This window comes from Artibeus jamaicensis, unplaced genomic scaffold (assembly GCF_021234435.1).
Source record: "Artibeus jamaicensis isolate MK-2021 breed Jamaican fruit bat unplaced genomic scaffold, CSHL_Jam_final contig_525, whole genome shotgun sequence".
Classification (NCBI taxonomy): domain Eukaryota; kingdom Metazoa; phylum Chordata; class Mammalia; order Chiroptera; family Phyllostomidae; genus Artibeus; species Artibeus jamaicensis.
In genome coordinates this window covers 13076371-13102546 of record NW_026521874.1, presented here as the reverse complement: position 1 = coordinate 13102546, position 26176 = coordinate 13076371, and the positions used below count along the sequence as shown (strand labels likewise).

Here is a 26176-nt window from a genome sequence, read left to right as displayed (position 1 = left end):
TTGCTGCTGACAGGCTGTGTGACCTGGAGTAAGTTAACTAACCTCTCTGGGCATGGAGTTCCCCCACTGTGGAATGATGGCAGAGATGAGTGGGGTGATCCCAGGGGCTGCACTAAGAGGCAGTAGGAGTTTAAGTTTGGCAAGCGCCTCCCATGGGCACCACCGGCCTGCAGGAAATGTTCTCTCCCACCAGGCCCAGAGCAGAGAAATGACTTGCTGCAGGTCACATGGCAAACTGGACCTAAAGTCCAGACCGCAGCCTCCCTTTCTGTCTTAGTGACACATTGCAATAGGAAAAGAATTTGGTCCAGTGTCAGCTTATAACGTTCCTTCAAGCCATCACCTCCTTGGACTGTCTCTATGACTTTATCAGGATGGATAATAAAAGAGGGATTATTGACATGAAAACACAGGAATCAGGGACTTGGGACACAGTCACAGATGGGCTTCCACCCTTCCTCCGCTACTGAGGGGCTGTGTGTCATGGGCAAGGTGCCCAACCGCTCTGAGCCAGCCGTGAAAGAGTTAAGCATGGAGCCAGCCCAGAGAGCAGCTGGGAGGGTTGGAGGTGATAGCTCTGAACAAGAGCGTAGCCAGGAGCTAAGTGCCGGGGCAATGCCACCCTACCCACTATTATTGTCAGCATGAGCAGCACACACTTTGAAGGGCCCTGAGTTCGCACCTTAGCTCCTCCCGGCCACTTACTAGGCTCTGCATCTTACAGTGGGGCCATCGAGGTCAGCCACCACACAGTCATGCGTGAAGACTAAGTCAGCTGACACTTGGAAAGTTAGACGCCTCCTTGGTGCAGGTCAGTGGTGGTAGGGGCATAGGTATCACCAATGTACCCACTTTTACGGATGTGGCTCTAAGAACACCACCTCCGTGGGCAAAGGCAGCTTCCTCCGTCAGCTGTTCATCTTCCACCCCCAGCACTCCTTGCTCTAAGTGAGCGCAGCCCCCTGGGTTTCCACAGAATGTGGTCTCAAGTGGCAATTATTCCAGGAGCAGGGGAGGGAGTGGATTCTGTGTCCTGGTGACACACGAGAGCCCTGGTCTCTTCCTGGCTTCACACAAGCCCCTCCCCCCTTAATGGGATGTCAGCAGCCTGATTCCGCCTCCTGCCTTCACTGAGGAGGGCAGGGCTCGCTGCTGGAATCAATGAAAGATTTCCAAGGGTGGGCTCAGAGCTGGCTCACCATGACAGAGAAGAGGCTCTGCTGCCTGCAGTGTGGCAGACGCATTTTACAGACATATCCTGGCTCGTGAAGATCTCAAGGAGGGTTAGCAACAGGGGAGTGGGAGGAGGAGAAGGGGGGAGAAGGTACAGAAAATAAGTGGTATAGACAGTAGATAGAAAATTGATGGGGGGGCAAGAATAGTATGGGAAATATAGAATCTAAAGAACTTGAGACATGTGGACATAAACTAAAGGGGGGGTAATGGCGGTGACAGGGGTGGGTAGGATGGAGGGGAATGAAGGGGGGAATAGAACACCTATAATGGCATAATCAATAATAAAAAAAAAGAATAATAAAAAAAAAGACTGTTGAGAAGGCAGGAAAAAAAAAAAGAAAAAAAATTCTCCCGGGTCAGCCCCATTCCCAGCAGAAAACGGGAGAAAAATAAATGAAGGAGAGCAGACTGTAGGCTATTCGGGGACCCTCGGGGGACTGAGCGGGGAGCACTGCATCTGCCTCCCAGCCCCACCGCTCTTTCCGTCATCCCACCTGGACCACAGGCCAGCGTGGGTGTTGAATGATCGAGGTGAGTGATACAATTAGTGGGGGCCTGACCCTTAGCATGGCCCCCCCAAAAGCATGAGCCGTTAGTGCTGGTACTGAGGACCATGATTAGGAAGAGTTCTTGAGTTTCATTATTTGCTGTAATCCTCAAAATGACCCCGGGGGGGAGAGCTATTTCACAAACACAGACGGGATGACCAGAGGGGTGAATGGATTTTGGCAATGTCACACAGCCAGTGGGTGGTTGAGGTGGAATTTCAACCCAGCCCCGCGGGACTGGAAAGCCCACTGCCCCACTCACAGAGCACCCTGCTCTGCTTCACTGGCCCACGCTCGGGCCGCTCGTGGGCCTGCAGAGAAGCTGACTCTGTGCCCAGGGGTGGCTGCGTTTACCTGTTGATAAGGGAGACCACGGCGGCAAAGAGCTCCTGGTACAGGCCCGAGGCCATCCCCTCCACACACTCCACGCCCGTCATCTTGGGCCCTGGAGTTGGGAAGAGGAAAGGGTCAGGGCCTGGCCTGGGACATGCCTCTAGAGGCATTGGGTACAGGCCTCGGACAGCCCCCTCCCTCAAACACCCCTCCCCCCACTGCTGAAATTATATACCTATGTTCTTTTTTTTTTTTCCTTAACTCCGTGTCCCCCCATTCACAATACAGACCAGGCAAAGGGCCTGGCTGAGGTGTGTATGGGGTAGGTTCACTCTGCCTCCTCTTTCTGTACAAGCGGTGTGAGAACACAGCCTGTGGTAAGCACCGGGAGACCCCATACCCGTGTTCTTAGGACCAAGTTCGAGTCTTCTGCCAGGACCTCAAGGGCCCTGCATAACCTGGCCCTGACTCCTCTGCACCGTGCTCTCCGGCTCATCCCTCCCTCCCTGCTCAACCCAACGTCCCCTCCTCAGGGAAGCCGGCAATGGGCCACTTGCCAGCTCCTCCTTGACCCTTTTTCTAATTAAGCTTTTCTTGAGGTATGACTGACATATAAAAAGCTGCACCTCCCTACTCATTATACCCACCCTGATGAGTTTGACAAGGAGCATGCATCACCATAAACATGACCATCAGCTCTAAAAGTGTCCTCCCTCCCTCTTTGTGTCGGTGGGACTGTGATGAGAACAGGTGACCCAAGATGCGCCCTGTAAGATTTTAATTACAGAGCACGGTGCTGGCGACTGTGGGCGCTGGGCTGTACAGCAGACTGACTCACCTCCCGGTCATCCCGCCCATCTGGGCTCCTCTCTGCTCCAGGGTTCCCTCCCCCGAGTCAGGGAAACTCAGTGCCCTCTGGCCTGTATCTCCCACTCCCCCACCCCCGGCTCCAGCCCCTGGTAACCACCTTTCTCTGCTCTGCATCTAAGACTTTGGCTTTTTCAGATTTCTGATGCCTGGGGGATTGTGTAGTGTACCATTCAAATACGCCATTTGCCACAACACAGGTGAGTTTGGTGGCCGTTACATCAGTGGAGCGAGCCAGGCATAGGAGGACAGGTCAACCCTGCTTTACAGCACAGAGGACGACACGTCTTTACATGCGTGGTTATTTTGTGCACTGTGTCCCCCGCAACCAGGCCGGGTGTGACCCGAGGGTGGGCACTGCCTCTGGGCTGGGCAGCTCCCAAGCCTCAGTGCCTGGCGTGCAGCGAGGACCCAAGAAGTGCCCGTTGTTCCCTCTTTTCTGGGGAGAAATTTGGCAATTTTGTATCAGAAGCCATAAAATGTGCATATAGTTGGACATATTAATTTCCCCATTAGGTTTTATTCTGATGAACTATTCAGAGAAACGAAGATTTCTGGGTACAGATGGTCTCCCGAATGTTGATCAAATTGGCAAAAATCACTCTTTCAAAACAACTTAAATATCCAACAATAGCAAATGGATCGGGCAATTTGTCGTCCATCTACGCAAAGGAATGCTAATAAATAGGCCCAGAGAGTCCTGAGTGAGATGAGGAAGTGCCTCCCTATAACATGAGGAGGAATCAAAACGCTTACGGAAACTACTATGACAGTTGTGGTCTCAATTTCGTTAACACACACGCACACGCACACGCACACTCGTGGGCCCCATTCGAATCGCCAGCCCTGGTCAGAGTGCACTGAACCACGGGGTGAGAGGAGGGGGTGGGGAGAGGGGGTGTCAGGTCACAAACCCCGGTCCTTTGGATTTTTGGTTCCACGGGAAGGACTGGAAACGGTTCCAAAGCCGCATGCGCCCGCGCACGCGCCCGTGCGTGGAGAAATGCTCCTGCGTGTCCATTCCAGGCGGCCCGCTGCGCCCCGAAGCATTTCCCATCCCTCCTTTAACTTCACCCCCAACCCGGGATGTTGCTAGGCAACTCACAGCCTCCCAGCATCTCTCCTAAACCCTGCCTGCTTAACATCTACCCTGGAGACCTCGCCTAAGAGCTCCACAAAGCAGTGTGTACATGTGTCTGTGCGTGTGTGGTATGTATCTGTGTGTCTGTGCATGTACCTGTGCTCTGTGCACATGTGTGATGTATGTCTGTGCCTGCAGGTGTAGTGTGTGCCCGGGGGCATGTGTGTGTACCCATGTACATACAGTGTGTATCTGTGTGTGTGTGTGCATGTTATGCGCTGTGCACACGTGTGTGCAGGTAATGTGCATGGGCGTGTATATCAGATAGGACGTGTGACCATAAGACAGTTCGCACTTGGATCTAGAAGAAAATCTGACAGGCCAGCGGAATTCAAGTGACAGTGGCCATCAAGCCAAAGTCTCCAGAACTTCAGAATAGCAGCTCTGTGGACCCAAGGTCATTGAAAAGATAGGCCGAGAACCACAACAAAGAACAGTCCCAGGCCACTGGCCCTGCCCCCGCGGGCTCCCAGAGAGCCGCTCTGAGAGAGTTCTCAGAGGCCCTGGGTGCCCAGAAGCCCCTCCGCCCTCCCCTCCTGCAGCCCAAAGTCTGGCCGGCAGAGGCTGCAGGCTTGAGCTGCAGCAGGCCCCTCCGGCAGGGGCAGCACAGAGCTCCGCTGCTCTGCCCCCACCTCAGCTCAGAGCACCCCCATCCCTCCAGCTGCTTAGGCCAAAACCGCGGTTCCTCACTTTCCCCCAGGACTATGCTGTTGTCTCTATTTGTAGACTTGACCTTGAACATGCTCACCTTGTCCTATCTCCACTACCACTTCCCTGGTCCGACCCCTGTCACCTCACCAGGGGACTTCTATAACGTCCCCAAGTGCTCTCCCTCCTCCCACTCACTCCCCGTCTTCCTCCGGGCTGTGCTTCAGGAAGAGTGAGTCCAGCCGTGCCCTGCTCTCCTGCTCAGGCCCCTGCCTGGCTGCTCATCACCTCAGAATACAAACCCGGGTTTGGAGACAAGTGTGCGAGCTGACCCCCACCTGCTGCATAGCACCACCTCCTCCTGGCCTCCAGCCACTCCAGCCACCCCCGGCCTTATTTCTGTCCCTCCAGTGTCCCCTCTTTGGTCTCCACAAGCTTCATGACCACTAGGCAGAACTATTTGACCATAAGTGCTGTGCAGGTAGGAGCCGCGGCCATGGCCATCTCCCCCCACAGTGGTTCTCCTCATACCTAGAAGGTCTGCGTGCGACAGACCCTCATTAAATCCTAGGTGGACAGGTGGAAGAATGCTGCTGTGTCCCCAGGAGCTGGCCCAGGGGGTACCCGGCCCACCCAAAGAGGCAGCACTCCCATACCTGAGCTGGTCTCCTCGTCCTCAAGGCCTTGTCGGCTCGGCCCCGACGTCACTTGCTGGATGATCTGTCGCAGGTGGTGCTTGAAGGTGGCCGTGTTCAGCTCCTCATACTCGCAGCCCAGGGCCTCGGCTGCATGGTTTGCCCACTCAAACCGCATAAACTGCTTCCGGCCCACTGCGGGAGAGACAGACAGAAGTACGGCGGGAGGTCCTGGGCGTGGGGAGGATGGGCGTCCAAGACAACCTGGGAGACCCTCGCCCCCACCCACCCTCCAGGCCACTGACCCTTAGCAGAAGCCTGAATACAACCACCCAGGCCTGGGCCCCTAGAGGATGGCCCCCAGGCTGGGCTCAGATTCTCCAAAAACACATTTCCCCTATTTCCTTGCCATCTGCATTGTTTATTTGTTGAAAGCAATTAAAAATGTCATGAGAAACACTCTAAACATGGAATTGGGGAAGGGTTAGTAAAAGTGTGATTTGTTTAGCCACGCGTTCACTCACAATCCATCCACTCACCACTTCCTGCTACCCGCCCACCTGTTCATCAACTACCCACTCAGCCAGTCCAACCACCTAAATAACCAGCCATCCATTTAGTCAACGCATATTTATGAAGCTCCTACTATGTGACAGGTGTTGTGTTAGCCACCGGGAAATCAAGGATGAGCAAGACAGACAAGGTGCCTGTCTTCATGGAGCAGACAGTCTATGAGCAGATGAAACAATAGACAAGTCAACAAACAGATAATAAGGCAAGTTCGGGACATGGAATTATAAAGACTTTTTTTTTCCTTTAAGAAAATAAAATAGCGTGATGAGATCCACAGAAAGGAACTTGCTATAAATCTGTGGTGGTCAGGGAGGGCTTTATCCGCGGATATGGTATTTGAACTGGTTGTGAAGGGTGAGAAGGGGCTGGCCCCATGAAGAACCAGGAAGAGGTAAGAGGAGCAGGCGGTGCAAAGGCCCTGAGGCAGAAATGGGCATGGTGTGTTGGGGAAGCGGCAAAAGGGCCAGACGGCTGGAGTGTGAGAAGGGAGAAACAAATGAAGCTGAAGAAGCGGAGGCAGGGGAGGGGGGGGGCCACCCTGGGACTGCTGTCAGGTCATTTCAGACTAGCAGTGGAGACATGGTCTGGCGCAGACAATGTTAAGGGAAAAGCAAACTTGAAAACCGCACTGTGGTGTGACGTCAACTGTGTCAATCACTCTACACTGCTGTAAAAAAGTAATAATGAAAACCAGATACACCCAAATATTACCAATCACAGCTGGGTAGGGGGACTCCGTATTTTCCAAGTTTTCTACAGTGGTTTGTGTACTAGATTTGTAATCCAAGTGAAAACAAAAACCTAACGGAGCCACCCTTAAATAATGTTTGTCCCTGTCTTTTCTTCCCACAAATGTGTTTCCGTCTTTGCAGTAAGAACCACAGCGGCCAACAGAGATCTCAGTCCGTCAGAAAGAGGTCACGAGGCCCCAGTTCTTCAGGCAGGAATCTCGAAGGATCTGCCTGGTTACAGGGAAAATGTGGACAAAGATATTTCCCTGGGACTTGGACACCACCCGAGGAGGAGGCGCTCTGGCCCCGGGCACTTGGGGGACACAGGTTGCCACCACTTAGGGAGGTGTCCCTGCTGCCCTTCATGCTGCGCTGACCACCATGGGCACATCGGTCATCACCCCCATTTTACACATGAAGGAATGGATGGATATTCAGAGAGTGAGCGTGGCGATTAGAAAAGTTCCGCCACTTTTATTCAAAGAGGACAAAGGAGGTGACGCGGCTGGTGGTGGTGACAGCCAGCCATCATCAGTCCCATTCTCTGCAACCCATCATCTTCGCTCGGATCCTGGCTTTTGGAGGCAGGAAGTCTGTGCAGGGATTCCTGTACATAGCACCTGTCAGGTGTAGTTGTTTATTGTCGTCGTCGTCGTCGTCATCATCATCATCAAATCTCCACAAGAGTCCGGAAAGCAGCATTATTATCCCCATTTTATAAATGAGAAAACCAACCAGAGAAAGTCGCCAGAACCCAGGCAGATACTGGATGGAAAACCAGCTCCGCAAATCAGCCCTTCTGATACCACTGTTAGGAAAGGTGCCGTGTGCCTGTGGCCTCACGTAGGACTTTCTGTCCAATGGACTCGCTTACCCTTCTCACGTAAGTGCACGGTGCAGGGGACTGTGACAGCACTGTCGTGAGTGAGGTCCCCTTGGTTGGAGGAGGTCAATGACAGGACGTGAGCACCAGCTGGCCCATGAGTGGCCCCTGGGCAGTCAGGTCCCCTGTCCTTGGAATGTAGCTTCTGCCCACCGTTCCCACCCTACGGCTGCTCCCAGGACACGGCCTGGAGGAAGCAGAGTGTGGGTGAGACCGTCACGCACTGAACACACGAGTGAACGCCTGAGGCCTCCACAGACACTCTGAAGGTCCCGGCAGGTCCGTTTGGAGATCTACTCATCCTGGGGCCACCCAAGACCTGCCTCATATGCCGGTCCCTGGCTGATTAAACCAGGCACCTACCAGCCTGGAGCGGTCTGCCTCATTCTCTCCTTGCCCTCTGTGCATGGAGGCCAGTGTGCAAACCAATGCCATTATCACTTGTCACAAATAGAAAGTAGAAATAAATGCCACATGAGCACGGAAATGGCACTAGGATCTAATCAGATATAGTTACCTGGGAGCCCAAGCTCTGCTCTCTTTGTTGAAAAAAGGAAAAAGAGCCATTAAAGGTTATTAGCCATGCATGAGACTCTCTCCTTTCTTCCCGGGCTGGTGGTTGAAAGCAAATTAAATAGGCGGTAACGGCCTCGGTGGGCGGTGTCCAGTCCCCCTCCTGCACCCCCGCTCCTCCGCTGCTCTCTCTAAAGCAGGCTCCCACGCTCCACCAGGGGCGGCTTCCGTCTCCCCTGGAGCTGGAGAGAAGTCACAAAGGGAACTGACGAGTCTGGGTCTGCAGAGAGGAGCAGCACACGGACTCACCAGGACTCTCTAAAGCCTGCCTGGTTTAAGGGGGATACTTCCAAGCCCACTGAGCAGAATCCAGCTGGTGAAACCCAGGAGGCATCCGGGGAAAGTTCCCAGGAAAGTGCTTCTTCTGCCCCCAGCCCCCTGAAGCTGGTCAGCACACTAAATCCAGCCCGCAGGCTCCTCGGTCTCTGTTCACACACGGCGCAGCTCCGTGCTGGGCCTTCACCCTGCAATTGAAGGACCCTCTTCCTCCTCCTCTTCTGCACACATCACACAGGACATGTCAAGATGACCACTAGGAAGTCATGATGACCTGGCACCCCACCGGTCACCTCTCCCCTGTCTCACTGACCAGAGAATCAGAAACGCCAACAGTGTTACGAAGGCCACCTTAATATAGTAACATCTGCCAAGCCGCACGTCCTGAGCACCTGCCCACCCCATGCAGGCACCGAGCAGAGCACTGAACCCCGGTCGCCTCGCGTAATCCTCCCGGCAGCCCTGTGAGGCCACAGGATTTAAGAGGAAATGGAGCCTCAGAGGGGGTGACTGCCCAAGGACTTGGCAAGCGGCAGAGGTGGGATCTGCACTCAGGCCTCCTGGCTGCAGCCTGAGACTCTACCTGTGGCGTCAGGAGGAGGGGCCTCCTCTCAGGGGGGCAGGTATCGCTCTCCAGTCAGAGTCTGAGGGGAAAACTCAAGTGCCCTTCAAAGTTCCCTAAGAATCTCTTAAGTTTCCCATAACGCAGTGTGGTGGCACATTCCCAACCCCGACGGGGCAGGCTGTCCCTCCAGTGAGCCACCAGCAGACAGGGCGGCTTGTCTTCAGGGGTCGTGACACGGGAAGAAGTACTTGGAACTGCAGGCCTCGTGTTTCCCTCCGCAGGGATGCCTAGATTTATGCAAGTACATAAAGGGTTAGGACCGCCCACCCTTGAATCTATTGCATAGTTTTAAAGTTACTGGCACATAACCATTGTATTATGTTCTCAGTGACAAGTGGCCCATGCATGGCGCCATGGCTGGAGGATGCCCCACTGAGTGTGTCTGCACTGAGCGGGGGACAGTCAGGTGACCTTGGCTGATCGCCCAGCTGCCCTGCAAGGTGTGCAGGCTGTGCTGCTAAGCCTGACTCCATGGGAGAGGCCACTGAGACACAGAACGGGACGCTGCCCTGCACTACGTCACACAGCATATAATGAGGGAGCTGGGACCCCCTGATGGTGGGCCCAGGGTATGGGGTTGGCGCTGCTCTGATACCTCCATATCCACACACCTGGCTGTAGGTCAACTCAAAAGGAAACTGAATCAGCCCTGGCTGGTGTAGCTCAGTGGACTGAGCACAGGCATGTGAACCGAAGGGTAGCGGTTTGATTCCCAGTCAGGGCACACACCTGGGTTGCAGGCCAGTTCCCAACAGGGGATGCACGAGAGGCAACCATACATTGATATTTCTCTCCCTCTCTCCTTCCCTTCCACTCTAAAGATAAATAAATAAAACCTTTAAAAAAAAAGGAAACAGAGGCAGACTTCAGATGACAACATGGTGCAGCAGACTGGGAGCAGAGCTCACTCACCCGCCTCTATGGCCCCAGTCCTTGCTGTGCTTCTGACTGCTGAGGGCATCCTTTCACGCCAGCATTTGTCCATGCACAGGGCAAACTGCCAGCACCGCTGATCTAACATCCGAAACCCTCAACCAGGGACTGGAGGTCACATCCTTCCCAGGATTAAGTCCCGGTGCCTGCTCTATGCTGCCCTCCAGAGGCCATCAGAGGGATAGCGCCACAGTTGCCCAAAGAGGTAGCGGGCTTCATGATTTGTCCTTTGTCACTGTCTTCCATTCCCACTTCCCTTCCTCACACCCCTTCAAATGCTCCCCGGGATCACCTCCCCCGTGAATGTCTTGCCCCTCTGACCCTTGTCTCAGCAGCTGCACCCATCTGATGTGCTAAGGCTGAGAGAGGGCCTTCAGAGGCTGACCACTTTCATAGTCAGGCTTGGTTTGGTTTTCCCTTCAAGTTACTGAAGCCAAGAAAAGATACCCTGAAAGGGAGCCAAGGTCTTGATGGGTGGCTCCTTCTGTGCATCTTTGTCTAAGCCTCAGAAGCCCTCTGCACACCTAGGGTGAGGCCTGGCTCCATCCAGCCCACCTGCTTCGCCCCAGCTAAGTCTGAGGCTCTCCAGGGGGCAGGGAGGGTGTGGAGGGAGGCAGAGGGGCCACACAGCCGAGCCCCTCGCAGCGGCCGTTCAATGGAACAGTCATCAGTGACAGAGAAAAAATAAATCCTATGTCCTGTTTTTCTTCGCTGCTTGGTGAAAGAAGTCCCTTAAACGCAGGACTTCTCCGAGCTCTGAAGTGTATCTGCAGGATCTCCAAGGAGGGTGTGTTCTCTGCAGGCTTACTGGGCCTCCAAACGCATTTCTAGAGCATCTGGCAGGTCTAGTGGCCCGTGAGGCCCTAGTGTAGAAAGCGCTGGTTTCACTGACGGCGCCCTCAACGAACCAGGGGATCTGGGCAAACTGCCTTACCCGCTGTTAAGACGCAGGCTGGGATTTAAACAGGGAGAATGAACCAAGGAGACGTGAGAGATAAAAAAGAAGAAAGGAGCAAGGGAAGGTCAGGTACTCACTTTCTGAGCTGGTCAAATTCACCTATAAAGGTTTTTTTCCCTCTTAATGCTCAAAACAAAAAAGCAGGAACAAAGAGCATGACTGTTTTTCCTCTGTGCACAGTGGGTTCGATTGTATGAATTACTGTGACCCCTGCATTTATTAATAACTGAGCTATTTCTCTTTCCAACAATAGCCATGCTATTGCTGAATTACTGAACATTATGTGACTTCTTTATTTACGATGCTGGTGCATCTGGTTCGCACTTCCTCACACTGAGGTTTACACTTCCCAGACCTGTGAAGAAGGGGCTACCTGCAGGGAAGAAATAAGCCTAAAAGGCTGTCGATGCTACAAGAAAAGGCAGCGCTCCGGAGACAGATCACCAGGTTCCAATCCCACTTCTGAGGCTTGAAGCCGTGTGATGCTGGGGAAGTCACGTGTCCTCTTTGGACCTCAGTTTTCTCTTCTATAAAATGGGAACCCACCCCCATGGAGTGCCTGTGAAGCCTCAGTGAGGTTACGTGTGCAGATCACTCAGCAAAGGATCTGTCCAATAAACGTCAGCTCATAATGATGATCACATTCACATTTCTGCCTGGGGACCTCCAGCAAAAGTCTATTGGAAAATGTAACCCTCTTAGAGGCCAGAACTTCTTCCTGCTTCTGGCCTCTTCCTGCTTCTTATGGCTTCTTCCTGTTCCCACCGTTCCTAGGCCCCATGCTGTCCCACAAACCTGGGCACACTGTTCCACCTGCCTGGCCTGGGAGACCGCTGCCACCTGCCCCAGGGCCTTTGCTCGCCTGCCCAGTCAGCGCTCCCTGGAAGACCTGGCCAACAGCACCTACAAACCGCTGCTGAGGTGCTCACAGTGCAGCAGGAATCACTGTCCACAGTGACTCACCGCTGGCAAGATGGCCCTGTGACCATTCCCAGTGCTCTGGGGAACGTGAGCAGATGTTCTGGGAAAAGGGGGTTCGCTGGACAAATCAGCTGGGGCAGCATTAGATTAGAGCTGCCCGAAGGGGCTGCTCTCCTGCTGGAGTTGCTCAGAGCTTTGAGGGTGTGCTGCAAATTTATAAGAAGGGGGGATTCTCAGTCGGGATCTCCTGAACTAGTTTGATCTCACTGCTCTGAGCCTCAGCATCTGTATTGTAAAATGGGTGGCTCCTCTCCCAAAGGGCCATTGTCAGGATAGAACAAGACACTGGGTGTGAGGCTGCCTGGGAGTTGTCCCCAGAGCAGGTGGTCGGAGCGGAGGGACTGAGTCATCAGGGAGACCTCAGCCAGAGGGGGTCACTCCGGGGGAACTGCAGGAGCAAAGGCTTGGGTTGGGACCGGCAGCAAGTCTGCGAATGACTTTCCTGAGGCCGCCCAGCTAACAAGGCAGACACCAGGGCCAAATGCAGCCCTGGCGGCCCCAGCCCACTGCACTCTCCATGTTCAAGTTCCCCTCACTACGGAAGGCAGAGTGACATCACCCAACCCATCAAACTGTCTTCTTCAAAGCTATTTCCTGGGGCCACACAAAGTCCAATCATTGGTGTTTCCTGAGTGCGCAACACGTGCCTTGCCCTGTGCTAAGCACTTAACCTCATCAATGTAACAATCACACAAAAAGGTACCATTACTAAGTCCATTTATTGACGACCCCATGGACCATACAACATGGCACATCATAAAGCATGGGGGCAGGCTTTAAAGGTACAACACTTCAGTCCAAAATGGGGCTCCTCCCCTTCCCAAGTCCATGGCCTTAGAAAACTTCCTTTACCTCATGGAGCCTCCATTGACTCATCCATAAAATGGGTATGACCTACATAGAGGGTTATGAGAGTTAAATGGAATAATCCACACAAGGCACTGAAATCATGCCTGTCAGAGAATGGATGCTCAGTGAACAGTAACGGTTAATCAGGTCACCACCACCATCATCACCACCACCCTCAGCATCACTGCGTCATCCTCCCGCATCACCGTCTACCATCATCGCCCTCATCCTCATCATCACTAACAAAAGCAATGTGGCATTCTGCCTCTGAACCGTGAGTCCAACATTCACTTGGGTGTTCACTGAACCATCGCTATCTCCCCTTCAATAACAGGTGACGGCGCCTCTGGCGATGAAGGCTGGAAGAGAGTCCAGAGAGCATCTAGTCCACCCCCATTTACCATGTCCTTTCCCCTCCCCGAGCCTCAGTTCCCTCACTATAAAATGGGACAACAGCGCCTACTCCGTGGGGTCAGCGAGATGGCCAGGCTCTCAGAGAGTGCCTGGCAGTCAGCGCTGGGTCAGTGCTGGCTGTTCTCCTCATCCGCGGGAAACCGAGCCCTAGAAAATGGGAGAGGACTCGCTGGGCCAGCCAGCGACTGGGTGGCTTGGCCCGTCTGAAACCTGGTCCTCTCCCTCGTCCCGGTGGTACCGCCCGGACCCCCAGAGGCAGGGGCCGCTGGGGGGTGCTGCCTCCAGCATCAGCCACTCCAGGGTTTTGTGTTTCTTTTTTTTAATATAATTGTTTACATCCCAGAGCAGCCATTCCAGCTTAATGAATGAATTCAATATGCTTAGAAAACACAGACTAAATCTTTGCCTGTGGCCCAGAATAGGCACCAGCTGTCAGGCAGGGAGCCAAGCCACCAGCTGGGGACGGGCAGAGGATGTGGGGCCTGCGGCCAAGGGAAGGCAGGAGGGTGGGGCTGGGCCCAGCAGGCACAGGCCGCGGGGTTGCTGGGTCCGAGGACAGGTCCATGAGCTCCCCAGGCCGCAGGGCCGAGCGCTGACCCTCTCTCCATCAGAGCCCTGTTTCAACCCCATGGGACCTGAGAAGGGGGCTTTTCAAGTCGGCACCTTGCAGAGGGGAACAGGAAGGCCCGGGCCTCGATCAAGCCACCACACCTTTGCTCACTGAGTTTCCCCTGCTCAAAGTGCCTTCCCCAGTTTCTTCTCAGCGTTGGAGATTCAGCTCCAGAGTCTCGGGCTGGTGATTCTGAACCTGGGTGTCCCCTGCCTAGAGTTTTCTCTCGGCATTACCAATGCACTTGTCTGGGTCGATCGCCTTCCATCAAACTGAAACTTCACCTTGAAAACAGGCTGGTGTCTCAGGCTGAGGACCTGCCGTCCAATAGGCATAGAAAAGAGACAAGAAGGGAGAGACGCAGGGAGTGCAGAGAGACTAGGGGAAGCAGAAAGGGAGGGGGGAGGAGAGGAGGAGGAGATGACGGAGGGAGAGAAGCAGAATAAGCACGGTAAAATGGCCCAGGTGTCCAGAGATCAGATCCCAGCTCCTCATGCCCTGCAGCCTCACCGTGTGGCCCCACATGACCCTGAGCAAGTCCCTTTCACTCTCTGGGCCTTGGCCCCTGTCCTGGACAAAGAAGGGCTCAGGCCAGCCAGTCTCTGCCCCTTTTCAGCATCCTGGGTGCTGCACCCCTGCAGGGAGGTTCCCAGGGCCAGGCAAACAGTAAATCACCTCTGACCTCCGCCCCCGTGCAGGGAGGGCCCCTGGGCCAGCAGAGGCTCTGGGAGGCTGAGCTTGCCCTCCGAGGCCCTCTGCACAGAGGCGCCATCGACGCCCAGGCCGCAGCTGTCCTGCCCCTTCCGACTCAGTGACTCTTGATGCCTCTTAACCCAGAGCCTGAAGGACTAGGCAAGGCTGGCCCCACCAGCTGGGGCCCAGACACCAACCCAGTCGGGGCTCCTGGGGAGGACGGCGGGGAGGCACGTGTGTTCTGAGCTCCGAACACCTTGTGACAAGTGTGCAGTGCGTCCATTAGAGCCAGGAAACAGCTGGGGGGGTGGGACGGGAGGGAGCAGCCCCTCGTGGCGCAGGCGAGTGAGGCAGCGTGCTGGGCCGCACAAGGAAGGGCCCCCCCGCCAGGTGGAGGACTGGCCTCTGCTCCCCGAGCCCTGCACGCTTGCTTACGGAAACGCATGAGCTCCGAGGAGGAGAGAGAGGGCGGGCCAAACGTCTTGTTCCAGAGCAGTGGACAGAGACGGCGTCCTCAAAGTGGAGGCCGCAGGTCCATTTTGAGGTGCTGAGCCTTCCTCTGACCCTCAGTGACACCGCGCACGGCAGGCGGAAGGTCCGGCTCTGTGCCACTTAGAGCTGTGTGACCCTGGGTTAGGGACTTCACCTCTCTGAGCGTGGGCTCCCCCACCAACAAACAGGAAGGACGGCAGCAGTACCTACCGCACAGGCTCGTGATGGGTAAGGGAGCCGACCAGCCAACCCGTGCAAGCACCCACGGAGGTGAACGGGACCACATCCATGGAATGTTTGACCTTTGACCCAGCAGTTCCATGTCCAGGGAACCATGCTCACGCGTGTGCACGACCTCCGCATACAGGGATATTCGGGGGGCCGTGGGTTAGAACGCCAACAAGCAGGAACCAACCCAAATGATCGGCAGAATGGGAGGCCCACCCATTCCAGGCAAGCCCTCCCGGTCGACAGGGAGAACTAGGGACACGGCTGTGACCCAGAGGGCAAAGAGGTCAAAAACACGCTGTGACAGGGAAAAACCAAAGGGTGTAGACCTGGAGACGGCGTGGACGCGTTTGCGTAAAAACACCAACCAACCAGCCAGCCAAATATGTGTCACGGGCGTAGATGTAACTAAACGCAGCTTCAGAGCCCTGAAGGTGGGCGTGTATAATACACCCATATCAGTTTCCTGGCGCTACGAGGCACCGGCCACGGCTGCTCGCAGTGCCCCCCCGCGGGGAGCGGTCGTGGGACCCTGCACTGTGGCTCCAGCTTCCTGAGAATCTGTGGTTTCTTCAGACCAAACGCTTTCACAGAAAAAGGCCCGGCCAATCAGAGCAGTGGCACGGTGGTCACATGACTCTGCACCTGTGTCCACACCCACGGAACTCGCAACCTGGAGAGTGAGCCCTGGTGCAGGCGATGGGCTTCGGTTAACAGCACCACACCAATGTTGGCTCTTCCGTCGTAATACATGTCACCTTTAAACCTTAACGACAGTCCACTTGGACCCCCCCAGGGCGGGGGAGCCTGAGGGTGAGGGGAGACCTTTGTCCACCCAATATTCTTTTATATTGTTTCCATTCCTCCTAGGAAGACAACCATGCAGCATTGCGTATCAGCAGCTTTAAGACAATGAAAACAGTAAAACACTTCACCAAGTGTCATTTGAATATATGGCCACTGCTTTGTGCTGACGGCATCCCTGTTACTATTTCCACTGGCCTTTTCAACACATGGGGTCTTGCCCCAGCTTGGGGAGCACCTGGCCACCCCCTCCTGCCCTTGGATGGACTGCCCTGGTTGCCGGATGTCGGGGTGCCCCAGCAGAAAGCAGGGGGCTGGGCTCTTGTTATTGCTGTTGCCTCTCCTTCCTGCAGGCCCCTCCAGGCTCCCCGAGTTACAGCCCCATCCATTTGGGGACTGACATCTTTATTATGGAGATGTGGGCCCATTGGCAGCCTCCCTTCATCAGCCCATTACACGGCCCTTCCTCAGGTTATATACGGACCTGACTGTGCCATATATTAGGCGAAGGGGTCAGCAGCAAGTAGACTGGCAAATTTGGTGAAAGGCAAATAAATTAATCCTCCCGTCAGCCCGCTGAGAAAAAGGAAAGCCAAACAAGGGGGCGGTCAAGGCAGGCATTGCTCATCCTCGTTGCTGTTTGGGATTCTGAACGTTACTGTCATCTTTGTAATGATGGACAGTGGGCGGAGTGACAAGCCGTCTCAGACTTCCCAGAGAAAGCGCCCATCATCCCTCACAGCTGCAGAGGCGCGGCTGATTTGTTGCCCGGTGCAGGAACTGGACCAGCATGGGCTGGAGTCCTCCCTTCCCTGCCAGCTCCAGGCTGTGGGGCTCACGGTGCGCTGGCTGCCACCCTGCACGGTCCCCGGCCCTCAGCACTTTCTGCTGAGCTGTGGGAAGAGCACTGGACTGAGAGTCCAGGACTGGAGTCTGGTTCTGAGCCTTTCATTCATTGGCACCCCAGTTTTCATCTTGTGCCCTCCAACAGCAGCCTCGCTCCTTTGAGGCCTGGGCTCTCCCCCCACCAAATGGGCCTGATGACCCCGCCTGAGCCCCCTCAGGGGCAGGTTTTAATGCCAACAGAGACAGCTGCCAACAACAGCGCTTTGCAAAGAGAAGCGAGTTACAGCTTGCTGACTGCCCCCATGTGCCAGGCACCGAGCATCCCTTATCTGACGATGACTGTGGAAGGTAGGTGGGGCTATTCCCGAGTTACAGTCACAGGAGCTGAGGTCCAGGGAGGTAAAATGCCCCCCACAGATCCAACCACCCAGCCAGGAAGCAGGGGAGCCAGGATTCAAAGCCAGCTCTGTCCCACGCAGGGCCCCAGCATGTCCCTTTTCCCTCACTCTCTCCTACCAACTGAGCTTCAGAGAGCATCGTTTACTGCCATTTGAAACATACAGGCGCCAGCTAATTGTTCCACCAGCCACTTTTTGCCAAAGGGAAAAATAGGAGGTGGGATGAGTGGTGGCTCCATGGCCCCTGAGCAATGGCCTAGGCCATGAGCCTGGGTTAACAGCAAACCAGCTACGATATCAAACCACCCAGGTTTTCCACCTGCCCTGTGGAGCCAGCCCCCAGGGCCCCCTCCCACTGCCTTCCCGAGGGACCCATTCCTGCCAGCTAGTCCAGGAGACAGGAAGGTGGGAGACAGTGCAGAGGGAGGGAGGGGTGCAGCCCCTCTGCCATCTGAAGGACACTTTTCCTAAGATCCACGGGCCAGCTGTGCCTGACCTCTCCAAACAAGCCTCTTCGTAAAGAACCAGCTCAGCCAGGCCCCACTTGGCCGGTCCATGGGAGGCAGCCCAGGTGACTGTAGGGGCGTCAGAGGACGCCCCCCCCCAGGACTCATGCCCACACTCCCCTCACACTGCCCTCCGTCCCCTGGGCAGATGAGGCTCAGGGCAGTGCCATAACTTCGCTGAGGTCACACACAGGCAGTAAAAGGCCGAGCTGAGCTCTGAACCCAGGACTGGCCGACTCTGAAACACCTGAGTCCCTTCCCTGCCACATCCCGAGAGGAGCATCCCCCAGACCCCAAAACGCTGCCCGGGGTGGGGGGCACATGACAGGGCGATCCTGGGCCCACAGCCAGCCAGGTGCCCAGAGGGATGGGGCCCAAAAGCCTCCTGATAAAGCACACCATGTCCTGGGGGCTGAAGGTGCAGAGAAGGGCGAGGGAGGGGGAGGCCATGGTGGCAGAGCCCTGCTGGAGCTCAGGAATCCACGGGGCCTGACGGGACTTTGGGAGGAGCAGGGCATGACCCCAAAGGGTCACGCTGGGGCCCGTGCGATGTCAGTGCTGAAGGTTCCATGGGCAGACACCTAACTGAGCAGTGACCACAGAGTGCTCTGAGAGTCTGGGCCCTTATTAGCCTGGGACCACCCCAAATGGGCTCGGTGGCCTCGAAGGGGGCAAAGAAGGACTGATGCACTTTTAAAGCAGAAAAAAGGGAAGAAAGTTTCCAGAAGAGGAGAAAGTGACCGCTCTAGCTCCCCCGGGTGGGGAGAAGAGGACCACACCCGAAAGGAAAAATCCCCTGGGGTCAGCTGCCTTGTGCCCCTCCCCTCCCCGACCTTCAGCGTGACCCTGGACACTAGGGGTCAATGCTTTACACCCAAGAGGCAGCTGGGTGGAGGCCACTAGCCCACTGTGTCTGGGGGCTCCTGATCAGGGCTTGGCACCTATGACTAATATGTTTGGTCTTCATCCTGGTCCCCAACACACAGCTCCTTCAACCCTTGGAATCTCTGAAGAGAAAGGACAGTCCCGATATGCTGACGAGATGAGTGGTGGCTAGGGGACCCTGGGTCCCCCTCAGGTTGGGGGGTTAAGACCAAGGATGGAAAAGAGGGCTGGGACTTTCAGCCTCACTCGGGGAGAAGGGCTGGAGATTAAATTAATCGCCACTGGTCGGTAATGTACGTAATCAGTCTCATCTGTGAACTGAAACCCCCATGAATAACCCTAAGGGCCGGAGTTTGAAGAGCTTCCGGGTGGCGAGCTCACTAAGGGAGGCGGATGCCCAGGGGAGGGCACCGAAGCCCCGCCCCTTCCCGCATCCCTTGCTCTGTGCTGTCTCTTTCCATCTGGCCGTTTCTGACTTGTATCCATTATTATAAACCAGTAACGGTAAGTAAAGTGACTTCTGAGTTCTGTGAGCTGTTCCAGCAAATTATTAAACCTGCCAAGGGGCTTGTGGGAAGCCCCTGGCCTTCTAGTCGGTTGGTCTAAAAGTGCAGGGGCCCACACCTCCACCTGGTGTCTGGAAGCGGGCAGTCTTGTAGGACAGAGCCCTTGACCTATGGGGTCTGCCCTGACCCCAGGTAGTGACAGAACTGCACTGAGTTTAGGACACTAAGCTGGTGTCTGGAGATTTAAAGAATTAGCTGGTGTCAGGAAAAAAAAAACCCACACATTTGGCATCAGAAGTTTTGTAAGTAAAGCCAGTTCAGCGCACTCCATGAAAATGTGGCCTCACCAGACGTCTGGGAGCCTGTGAGGACAGAGGCTGCCAGCTGCACATGGGGCTCGGGGACAGGGGGTCCCAGAGCACGGGCAGATGCGGGTCCCAGTCCCACTTCTGGCTTTGGTCTCGTGCCCCGGGGAGGGCGGACAAACCTCTCCGGCAGGCCTAGGTCTCCTCATTTGTAGAATGGACATGATAATAGCTCTCACTGCTCCCGGCCGGGCTGTCCAAAGGCTCTACAGGAACATCATCGTGCCTGCAAGTGCTCAGCACAGGGCCCCGGGGTGGAAAGAGCCAGGGTCCCAGCAGGGAGTGACCTGAACAGCCCATAGCAAGGTCTGGGGCAGCAGAGCAGCCTCTGCAGGAGGGGCAGCCAACGTTGTAAACCTCATCCTGAACCACGGCAGCTGTGTAACCTCAGGTAAACTACACACCTTCTCTGAGCTTCCGTTTCCTGATCCCCCGCTACCACGAGCCACGTCCTGTGCTTCATGGGTTTTGGCCTTGACTCGTTTAACCCTCACAAGCCTACAGAGTGAGTACCATCATTAACCCCATTTTACAGAGGAAGAAACTGAGGCTGAGAGAGGATGCCCCCCACCCCCCAGGACTCATGCCCAGCAGGCTGCGTCCCGACGCTTGCCCGGGGCTCCGCTCTTCCTCACCAGATGACTGCATGAATCTTGTCAGATCAAAAAGCAAAATAGAAGTACAAGTGCCTCTGAAACCATCGAAAGCTAAACCAATATTAGTTATTATTTTTCTTATCATTGCAATAACAGCTCAAAAACCCTGAGTCCAGTTAAAAGGCCCCAGATCTCCCCACAGGGTCTGATACTCGCTTTTAAAAATAGGCTCAGGTTCCCAAAACAGGGTAAGGAAATGCGGTGCACTGAGAGGAGATCATGTAATAAAAAAAAAAAAAGTCTTGATTAATGGAGTATTTCAAAATGATCTGTTATGACACAAAGCAAAGACATTTATATATGACTTTGAAATTCTTAATAGCTGATTTTAGAGCAACCTATTATGAAATCTTCCAGAGCAGAATATATAGTGAGTAAATCATCAAGCCAGCCTCCCAGCCAGACTGACGGCAGCTCCTCTTAAAATAATTTATAGGCTGCGATGAGGGAGGCTGGGAGAAATTATTGCCATAATCACGTATTAATAAAATATTTATAAATGTGCCTTTCTCTTTTATCATCACAGGCAGCCACAGGTACGGGTCAGGCCCCTGAGTCCAGGGCGGAGGGGACGTCCCCTGTGCCCTGGAGGAGGGTCTCGGGCTTCCAGCTTCTCTGGTGGCGGGTCACAAGCCTGGGACAGGGGTGGGGGCGGGGCTACGTTAGCTTCTGTTTAGTCAAACTGGAGGCAGAGAGGGTTCAATGGTGCCGCCCATCTGCCAGTCGCTCTCCTCCGAGACCTTGCAGAGTGCTTGGAGGGAGCAGGCCTGTCTGAGCTGAGTGCAGCTGGGAGACAAGAGGCTGGGCCACCTAGGGACAGGCCCCTAACCCAGGACCAGCAGCGCCGTGGTAGCGCTGTCTCCTACTGGGTGACTGCCCTGAACTAGACGCTCTTAATGACCTGCCCACCACCCCTCACCCTGGCCACCCCATCCGTGCCCCACATAAGTGTCCCTGGCCTGTCACTGCAGGCACCTGTCTGTGCCTCTCTGCTTCCTCTGGCTGTAGGAGCATGCTCAGTTCATGCATGGGGTGGGCTGGGGGTGCAGGAGGTCATGCCCCCGGGGAGCTACCTTCCACCAGGGAGAAGCAGGAGGAGGATAAACATCCCAGCTTCCCCTCCTCTAGGGCCTGTCCTTTGAGCCTCCCGGGAGCTCCCTGTGGGACTGGGCCCCCACTGCCGGGATGTAACCTGCTCATTACAGTACCCAGTATCACCTGCCTTTCCTCCCCTGTCTCACCCCCCCTCCCCTTTCCATGCCCCCTGGAATCCCCTCCCAGATAAGCTACATGCACACAAATGTCTGTCTCAGGGCCTCCTTCGAGGAAACCTAGCCTAGTTCAGTGTCTTTTCCTTTATCCCGTGTAATCCTCACATCAACCCCGCTCTTAGCCTGTGGAAAGACGGACTGCACTCAAACCTGTGAATAAAAACAGTCCTCAAGGGCCCATACCCTGCAGTTTACTGCACCAAACCTCTGGAGCCTCAGTTTTCCATTCTGCACAATGGGTTCACCCTGTCCACACTTCCCTAACCTACAGATGCCCGTGCTGAGCTCGCGACCTGCATGGCTTTGCCGGCCTGAACTGTGCAGTTACAACCCCGGTCTCGGGCAGTGGCAAAGCGGGCTGATGGTTTCAAGTCTAGAAGTCCCACCTCTACAAATGAGGTGAAAAACTTACAAGGGAGGGCCCCATGTTCAGTTTGAATACCATTTAACTTTTGCATGTTCCCAAATACTCTTCTTATTTATATATTTTTCCAACTAACTGAAATGCAAAAACTATCTTGGTTTGCGGGATGTACGACGGTAAGCAGAAGGCAGGCTTTTCTGCCCATAACACAAGGCGCCGTAAGCCCTAGAAAGGCAGGAACCGCAGAGCTCTGGATCCCTACTGCCTCCCCAGGGCCTTCCACGGTGCCAAAAGAGAGAGCAGGAGAGACTGGGTTAGGGAACTGAGGAGCCGTGAATGCCAAGCCAGGGAATGTTACTGGATTCAGCAGGCAAAGGGGAGAATCCTGGGAGGATTCTAAGCAGGGGAATGGCATAATAGGTTACAAATGGGTTACGTGTTAGAAAGAATCCCAGTGGTCACAATGAGGGTGGACAAAAGGAAGAGCGAAGGCATCAGCAACCAGGTTGTACCCAGGCTACTGCACTAGTCCAAGCGGCGGCGTGGGTAATTGGGCAGGGAGGGGTGAGGGCAAGAGGAATGATGGGAACCACCTGGGAGACAAGGTTGAAGGAGCGACAACCAGCAAACAGCCCATGCAGGAGGGGGAGCAGGCTCGGGAGGAAGAGGGTGACTGGGTCGTCTTGAGCCCGTACGGTGGGGAGCATGTCCACGATGTCTAAATAGAAACACGTCACCTTTACTGCGTGGGCCCAACCTCCTCGCCCACGGTCTAGAGCTTGTCCGATCAGTACAAGTAGCCACTGGCCACGTATGGCCATTTAAATTCATGCAAGTTAAAATTTAATGCACTCAAAATTGAATTCCTCGGTTGCACTTGCTGCGTTTCAAGTGCTCAGTAGGCGCGTGCGGGTGGTGGCTTCTGCACTGGACGGCACAGCTACAGGCCATCTCCTTCCCTGTGGGACGTGCTCCTGGAAGTTCCTCTTCCAGGAGAGGTTCTGGAAGGTTCCCTCTCACCTCGCCTTGCTCCACAGCCTCCCACACGGCAGCCCCTGACACTCAGGAGATGATAGACAGACGCTGTCCCACCTCATCAAGAAAAGGACCTTGTCAGGTAACTGCCAGTGGAGACTGCGGGCAGCCCAGGTGAACTGGGCCGGAAGTACATACCTTTACAGGCCCCGGCCACGCCGAGGTGGTAGATGGCTGCCAGCACCCGCCAAATGGCTCGCTGCTCGCTCTCTGAAATGCCCAGCGTCTCCATCGCGCCCTGCAGCTGGGCGAAGGCAGCCGCCGCCCTCTGCTTGTCTTCGGGCTGGAGGCAAAGGGAGAGAGGAAGAAAGAGGGGCCATCACAGTGGAGAAAACGCCAACTCCCGACATGAGGCCAAGCTGAGCCTCGGGGGACACACGTGGTCACCCTATGACCACAGTAAATTATCCACGATCGAGCTGAGGAGCGTTGACAATTGTTTCTATCTGACTTCGGAAGGCAATACAACTCATTCATTTGCGTGGTCATTCAGGAGAGTTACTGAGGCTCTGCTCTGTGCCAGCCTCTGGGGATGCAAAGAGGAGCGAAACCCAGAACTTGACTTTGAGGACTTCTTAAGGTAGAAGTGGAAAGAAATTTAAGAAAAGGGGGGAAAAGAAAGCAAGTAAGCGTGAAAAAGGCTAAGTAGTAGGATACGGGCGTAAATGGAGAGCGACGGCAGGATTATCGGAGGCAGGAACGCGCCATGAACCCCACCCCAGAGAGTCAAAGCTAGCGGTGTGAAGAAGAGACAAAGATGTGACTGCAGTTCGAAAGATGAACAGGCTGGGCTGACCCCTGATAAAGATCCTGATAGGAAGAAGGAACGACAGGAAGATCTTTGGAGACAACAGAACAGGCGTGTCTGGGTGTGGGGCCGACAAAGACAGGAGGAAATGGGCGTGGAAAGGCCTTACACACCACACTCAAGGGCAGAAGCTTGACACCCCAGCCATGACTGGCAAATGCACACCCAGCCTACGCTCTGGGACCTGTGGCAGACATTGCTAGCCCATCTACCCTGTGGGACCTGTGGCAGACATCACTAGCTGATCAGGATCCCACAGCAAGCCAGCAAGTACAGGTTCTTTCCAGGACATCTCCCCTTGCAACCTCCGCAGCAGCCCCTGGTGCTGGTGATGGGAAAATGCCAAAGATTTTTAAGCAGGAGGAAAGAGAAAATGACATTATCAGATGTTTATGGGTAGAGAGTGCTGTTTTCCTTTTTTAGATTTACGATCCCAATTATGTTTGACTGAACATTAAAATTAGTCTGAAATTCCTGCACTCACACCATCTGGCCAAGGAGACTCAGCCCAGCAGCCTGCTGGGTTGACAGGAAGTAAGCGGGGAGCATTCTTTTGCCAATAATCCACCAGCACATAATGAGGAACTGACTTGCACTTGGACCGAGCTTGGGTGATGAACTGTCAGCTCCCAACAGGTAATGAACCATCACTGATAAAGCGGGCTGGTCCTTGAATTTTGTGCCTGGTGCACAGAGAGGGGGCGACGCTCGCCCAAGGTCACACAGCAAATCAGTACCAGACACAGGACTAAAATGAGGCTTTTTCTGACTCCCAGTCCAGGCCCCTTGTCTCATCCATTCAAGCCACTTCTTCTAACTGGGAGGGGGTCCTACAGGGATCACTGACCTATTGGGACGATGTCCAAGTAGGCAGGGACATTGAGAGATTCGCTGCAGAAATATTTCAATTAACAGCAAAAGCATGTTCCACTGATCCATCATATTTCTGGGACAGCAGAGGACCACGAATCCCTAGCAACCAGGAGTCCAACCTAGCAACCGCCACTGCTCCACTGGAGCAAACAGGGGGGAAGGAAGAGGCATCTCACCAACATGGTTATTTATGAGATTTCAAAGAGCAGAGGAAGGACACCAAAGAACAGTGGCGACACATTTACGATGGCTCCCACTGTTGGCGCTCAGCATTTGGCTTTAAATTACAGGCACATTCCACCGTCCACCACTCAGCTTGTGTGAGGAGGATGAGAAAACTCCCGCTACAGCTGATTTGCCTCTTTCTCTCTCCCTCCCAGTCCCAAGTCTCTGTGGCAACAGAAGACATGGAGGGACAAATAGACACACTTCCATAACGATTAGAACCAGGAAGATGTTTACCATTCCTTAACCTTCTAGAGAGCCAAACATCTCGGAGAAAAGCCAGTCCTTGCATCAAACTCGTAAAAAGAGAAATCAGTCAAATAATAGGAATAAGTCAAGTCAGAGCCCAAATGTCTATCCAAAGGAGAATGGACAAACAACAGGTGGTGTAGCCAGGGCGTGTGTGGAGTACTATGCAGCAATGAAAAAGAACAAGCCACTGATACACGCAACCACATGTATGAATCCCACAGACCCATTGTGAGTCAGCGGCATCAGAGACAAAAGACCACGCACTGTGTGACCCCATCGATGTGGGCAAAACTGATCTATGGTCAGAGAGGTCAGGGTGGTGGCTCGGGGTGGGAGGGATACCCCCGACCTGGAGGGGACTCACAGAAGCCTTCGCTGGAATGAGGAATATTTAGAACTTGATCTGGGGTATGGCTGCAGCTGTGTTTAAGGACACAGTCATCATCACGTTGTACACTCAAAATTAGTGCACTTGATACATTTTACTACATGTCTTACTCAACTAAAAACAAAAGTGAATGAAAAAACGGTCAACTCACAAGGTGCCCAGGATTTATCTGACACAGTCAAAGACTCAAGGTCAACCAAAGACTTTAGGTAATTTAGTGAAAAATACGAAATCCAAGATGTTCTGTCCACATTAAAGGTTTTCTGGGGAAACCTTTCCCCTCTGTGGCCCAAGTTCATGCCCGGCAGGTGTGGCCCTGTCCTCTCCGAGTGGCTCCCGGTCCAGTGAGGGAGCTGATGTACACAGGACAGCACTGAGGAGTGCTGGGGGCTAGGAGATGCCAGGGAGGAGCAAGGAGCTGAATGGGAGGGTCAGAGGCCTCCTGGAAGAAGTGGCCTGTGAAGCAAACAAAATGAGCAAGACGAAGTGGGTGCTGGGAAGGCAGGGAGGGTCTCCAAGCAAAGGGCAGGGGATAGGGGTTGAAGGGGGGAGCACGGTGCACTGGGTGCCGAGGACCCTGAGGGGCTCACGCGGGCCTCACTTGCAGAGTGGAGGACAGTGGGCGACCATGGTTTGCAGGTGGGAGCTGCTCTCTCATGGAGCCGTGGCCACAGGAGGTCTCCCTGGTGAAGGAAGTGGCTGGCTCCTGCAAGTCATCTCTCCTGGTCATAAGCCCAGTGTGGGTATAGACCAGTCCCCTCTCTTCC

At 54.5% G+C, this 26176-nt stretch overlaps 1 protein-coding gene and 1 non-coding gene across 5 annotated transcripts in view; both read right to left on the bottom strand.

Moving 5' to 3' along the window:
- Positions 1-26176, bottom strand: part of MYO18B (myosin XVIIIB) — a 224209-nt gene that overhangs the window by 160320 nt on the left and 37713 nt on the right. For all 4 annotated transcript variants that reach the window (XM_053669858.1, XM_053669857.1, XM_053669855.1 and 1 more), the window contains 3 exons: positions 23002-23146; positions 5430-5603; positions 2139-2229 (listed from right to left, as the gene is read on the bottom strand). In XM_053669858.1, the coding sequence (XP_053525833.1) occupies positions 2139-2229; positions 5430-5603; positions 23002-23146 (410 nt within the window). The remainder of the gene's footprint in view (positions 1-2138; positions 2230-5429; positions 5604-23001; positions 23147-26176) is intronic.
- On the bottom strand, positions 2381-2511 carry LOC119057496 (small nucleolar RNA SNORA51). The gene has a single exon (XR_005084101.2). It is a non-coding gene; the product is annotated as a small nucleolar RNA SNORA51 (small nucleolar RNA).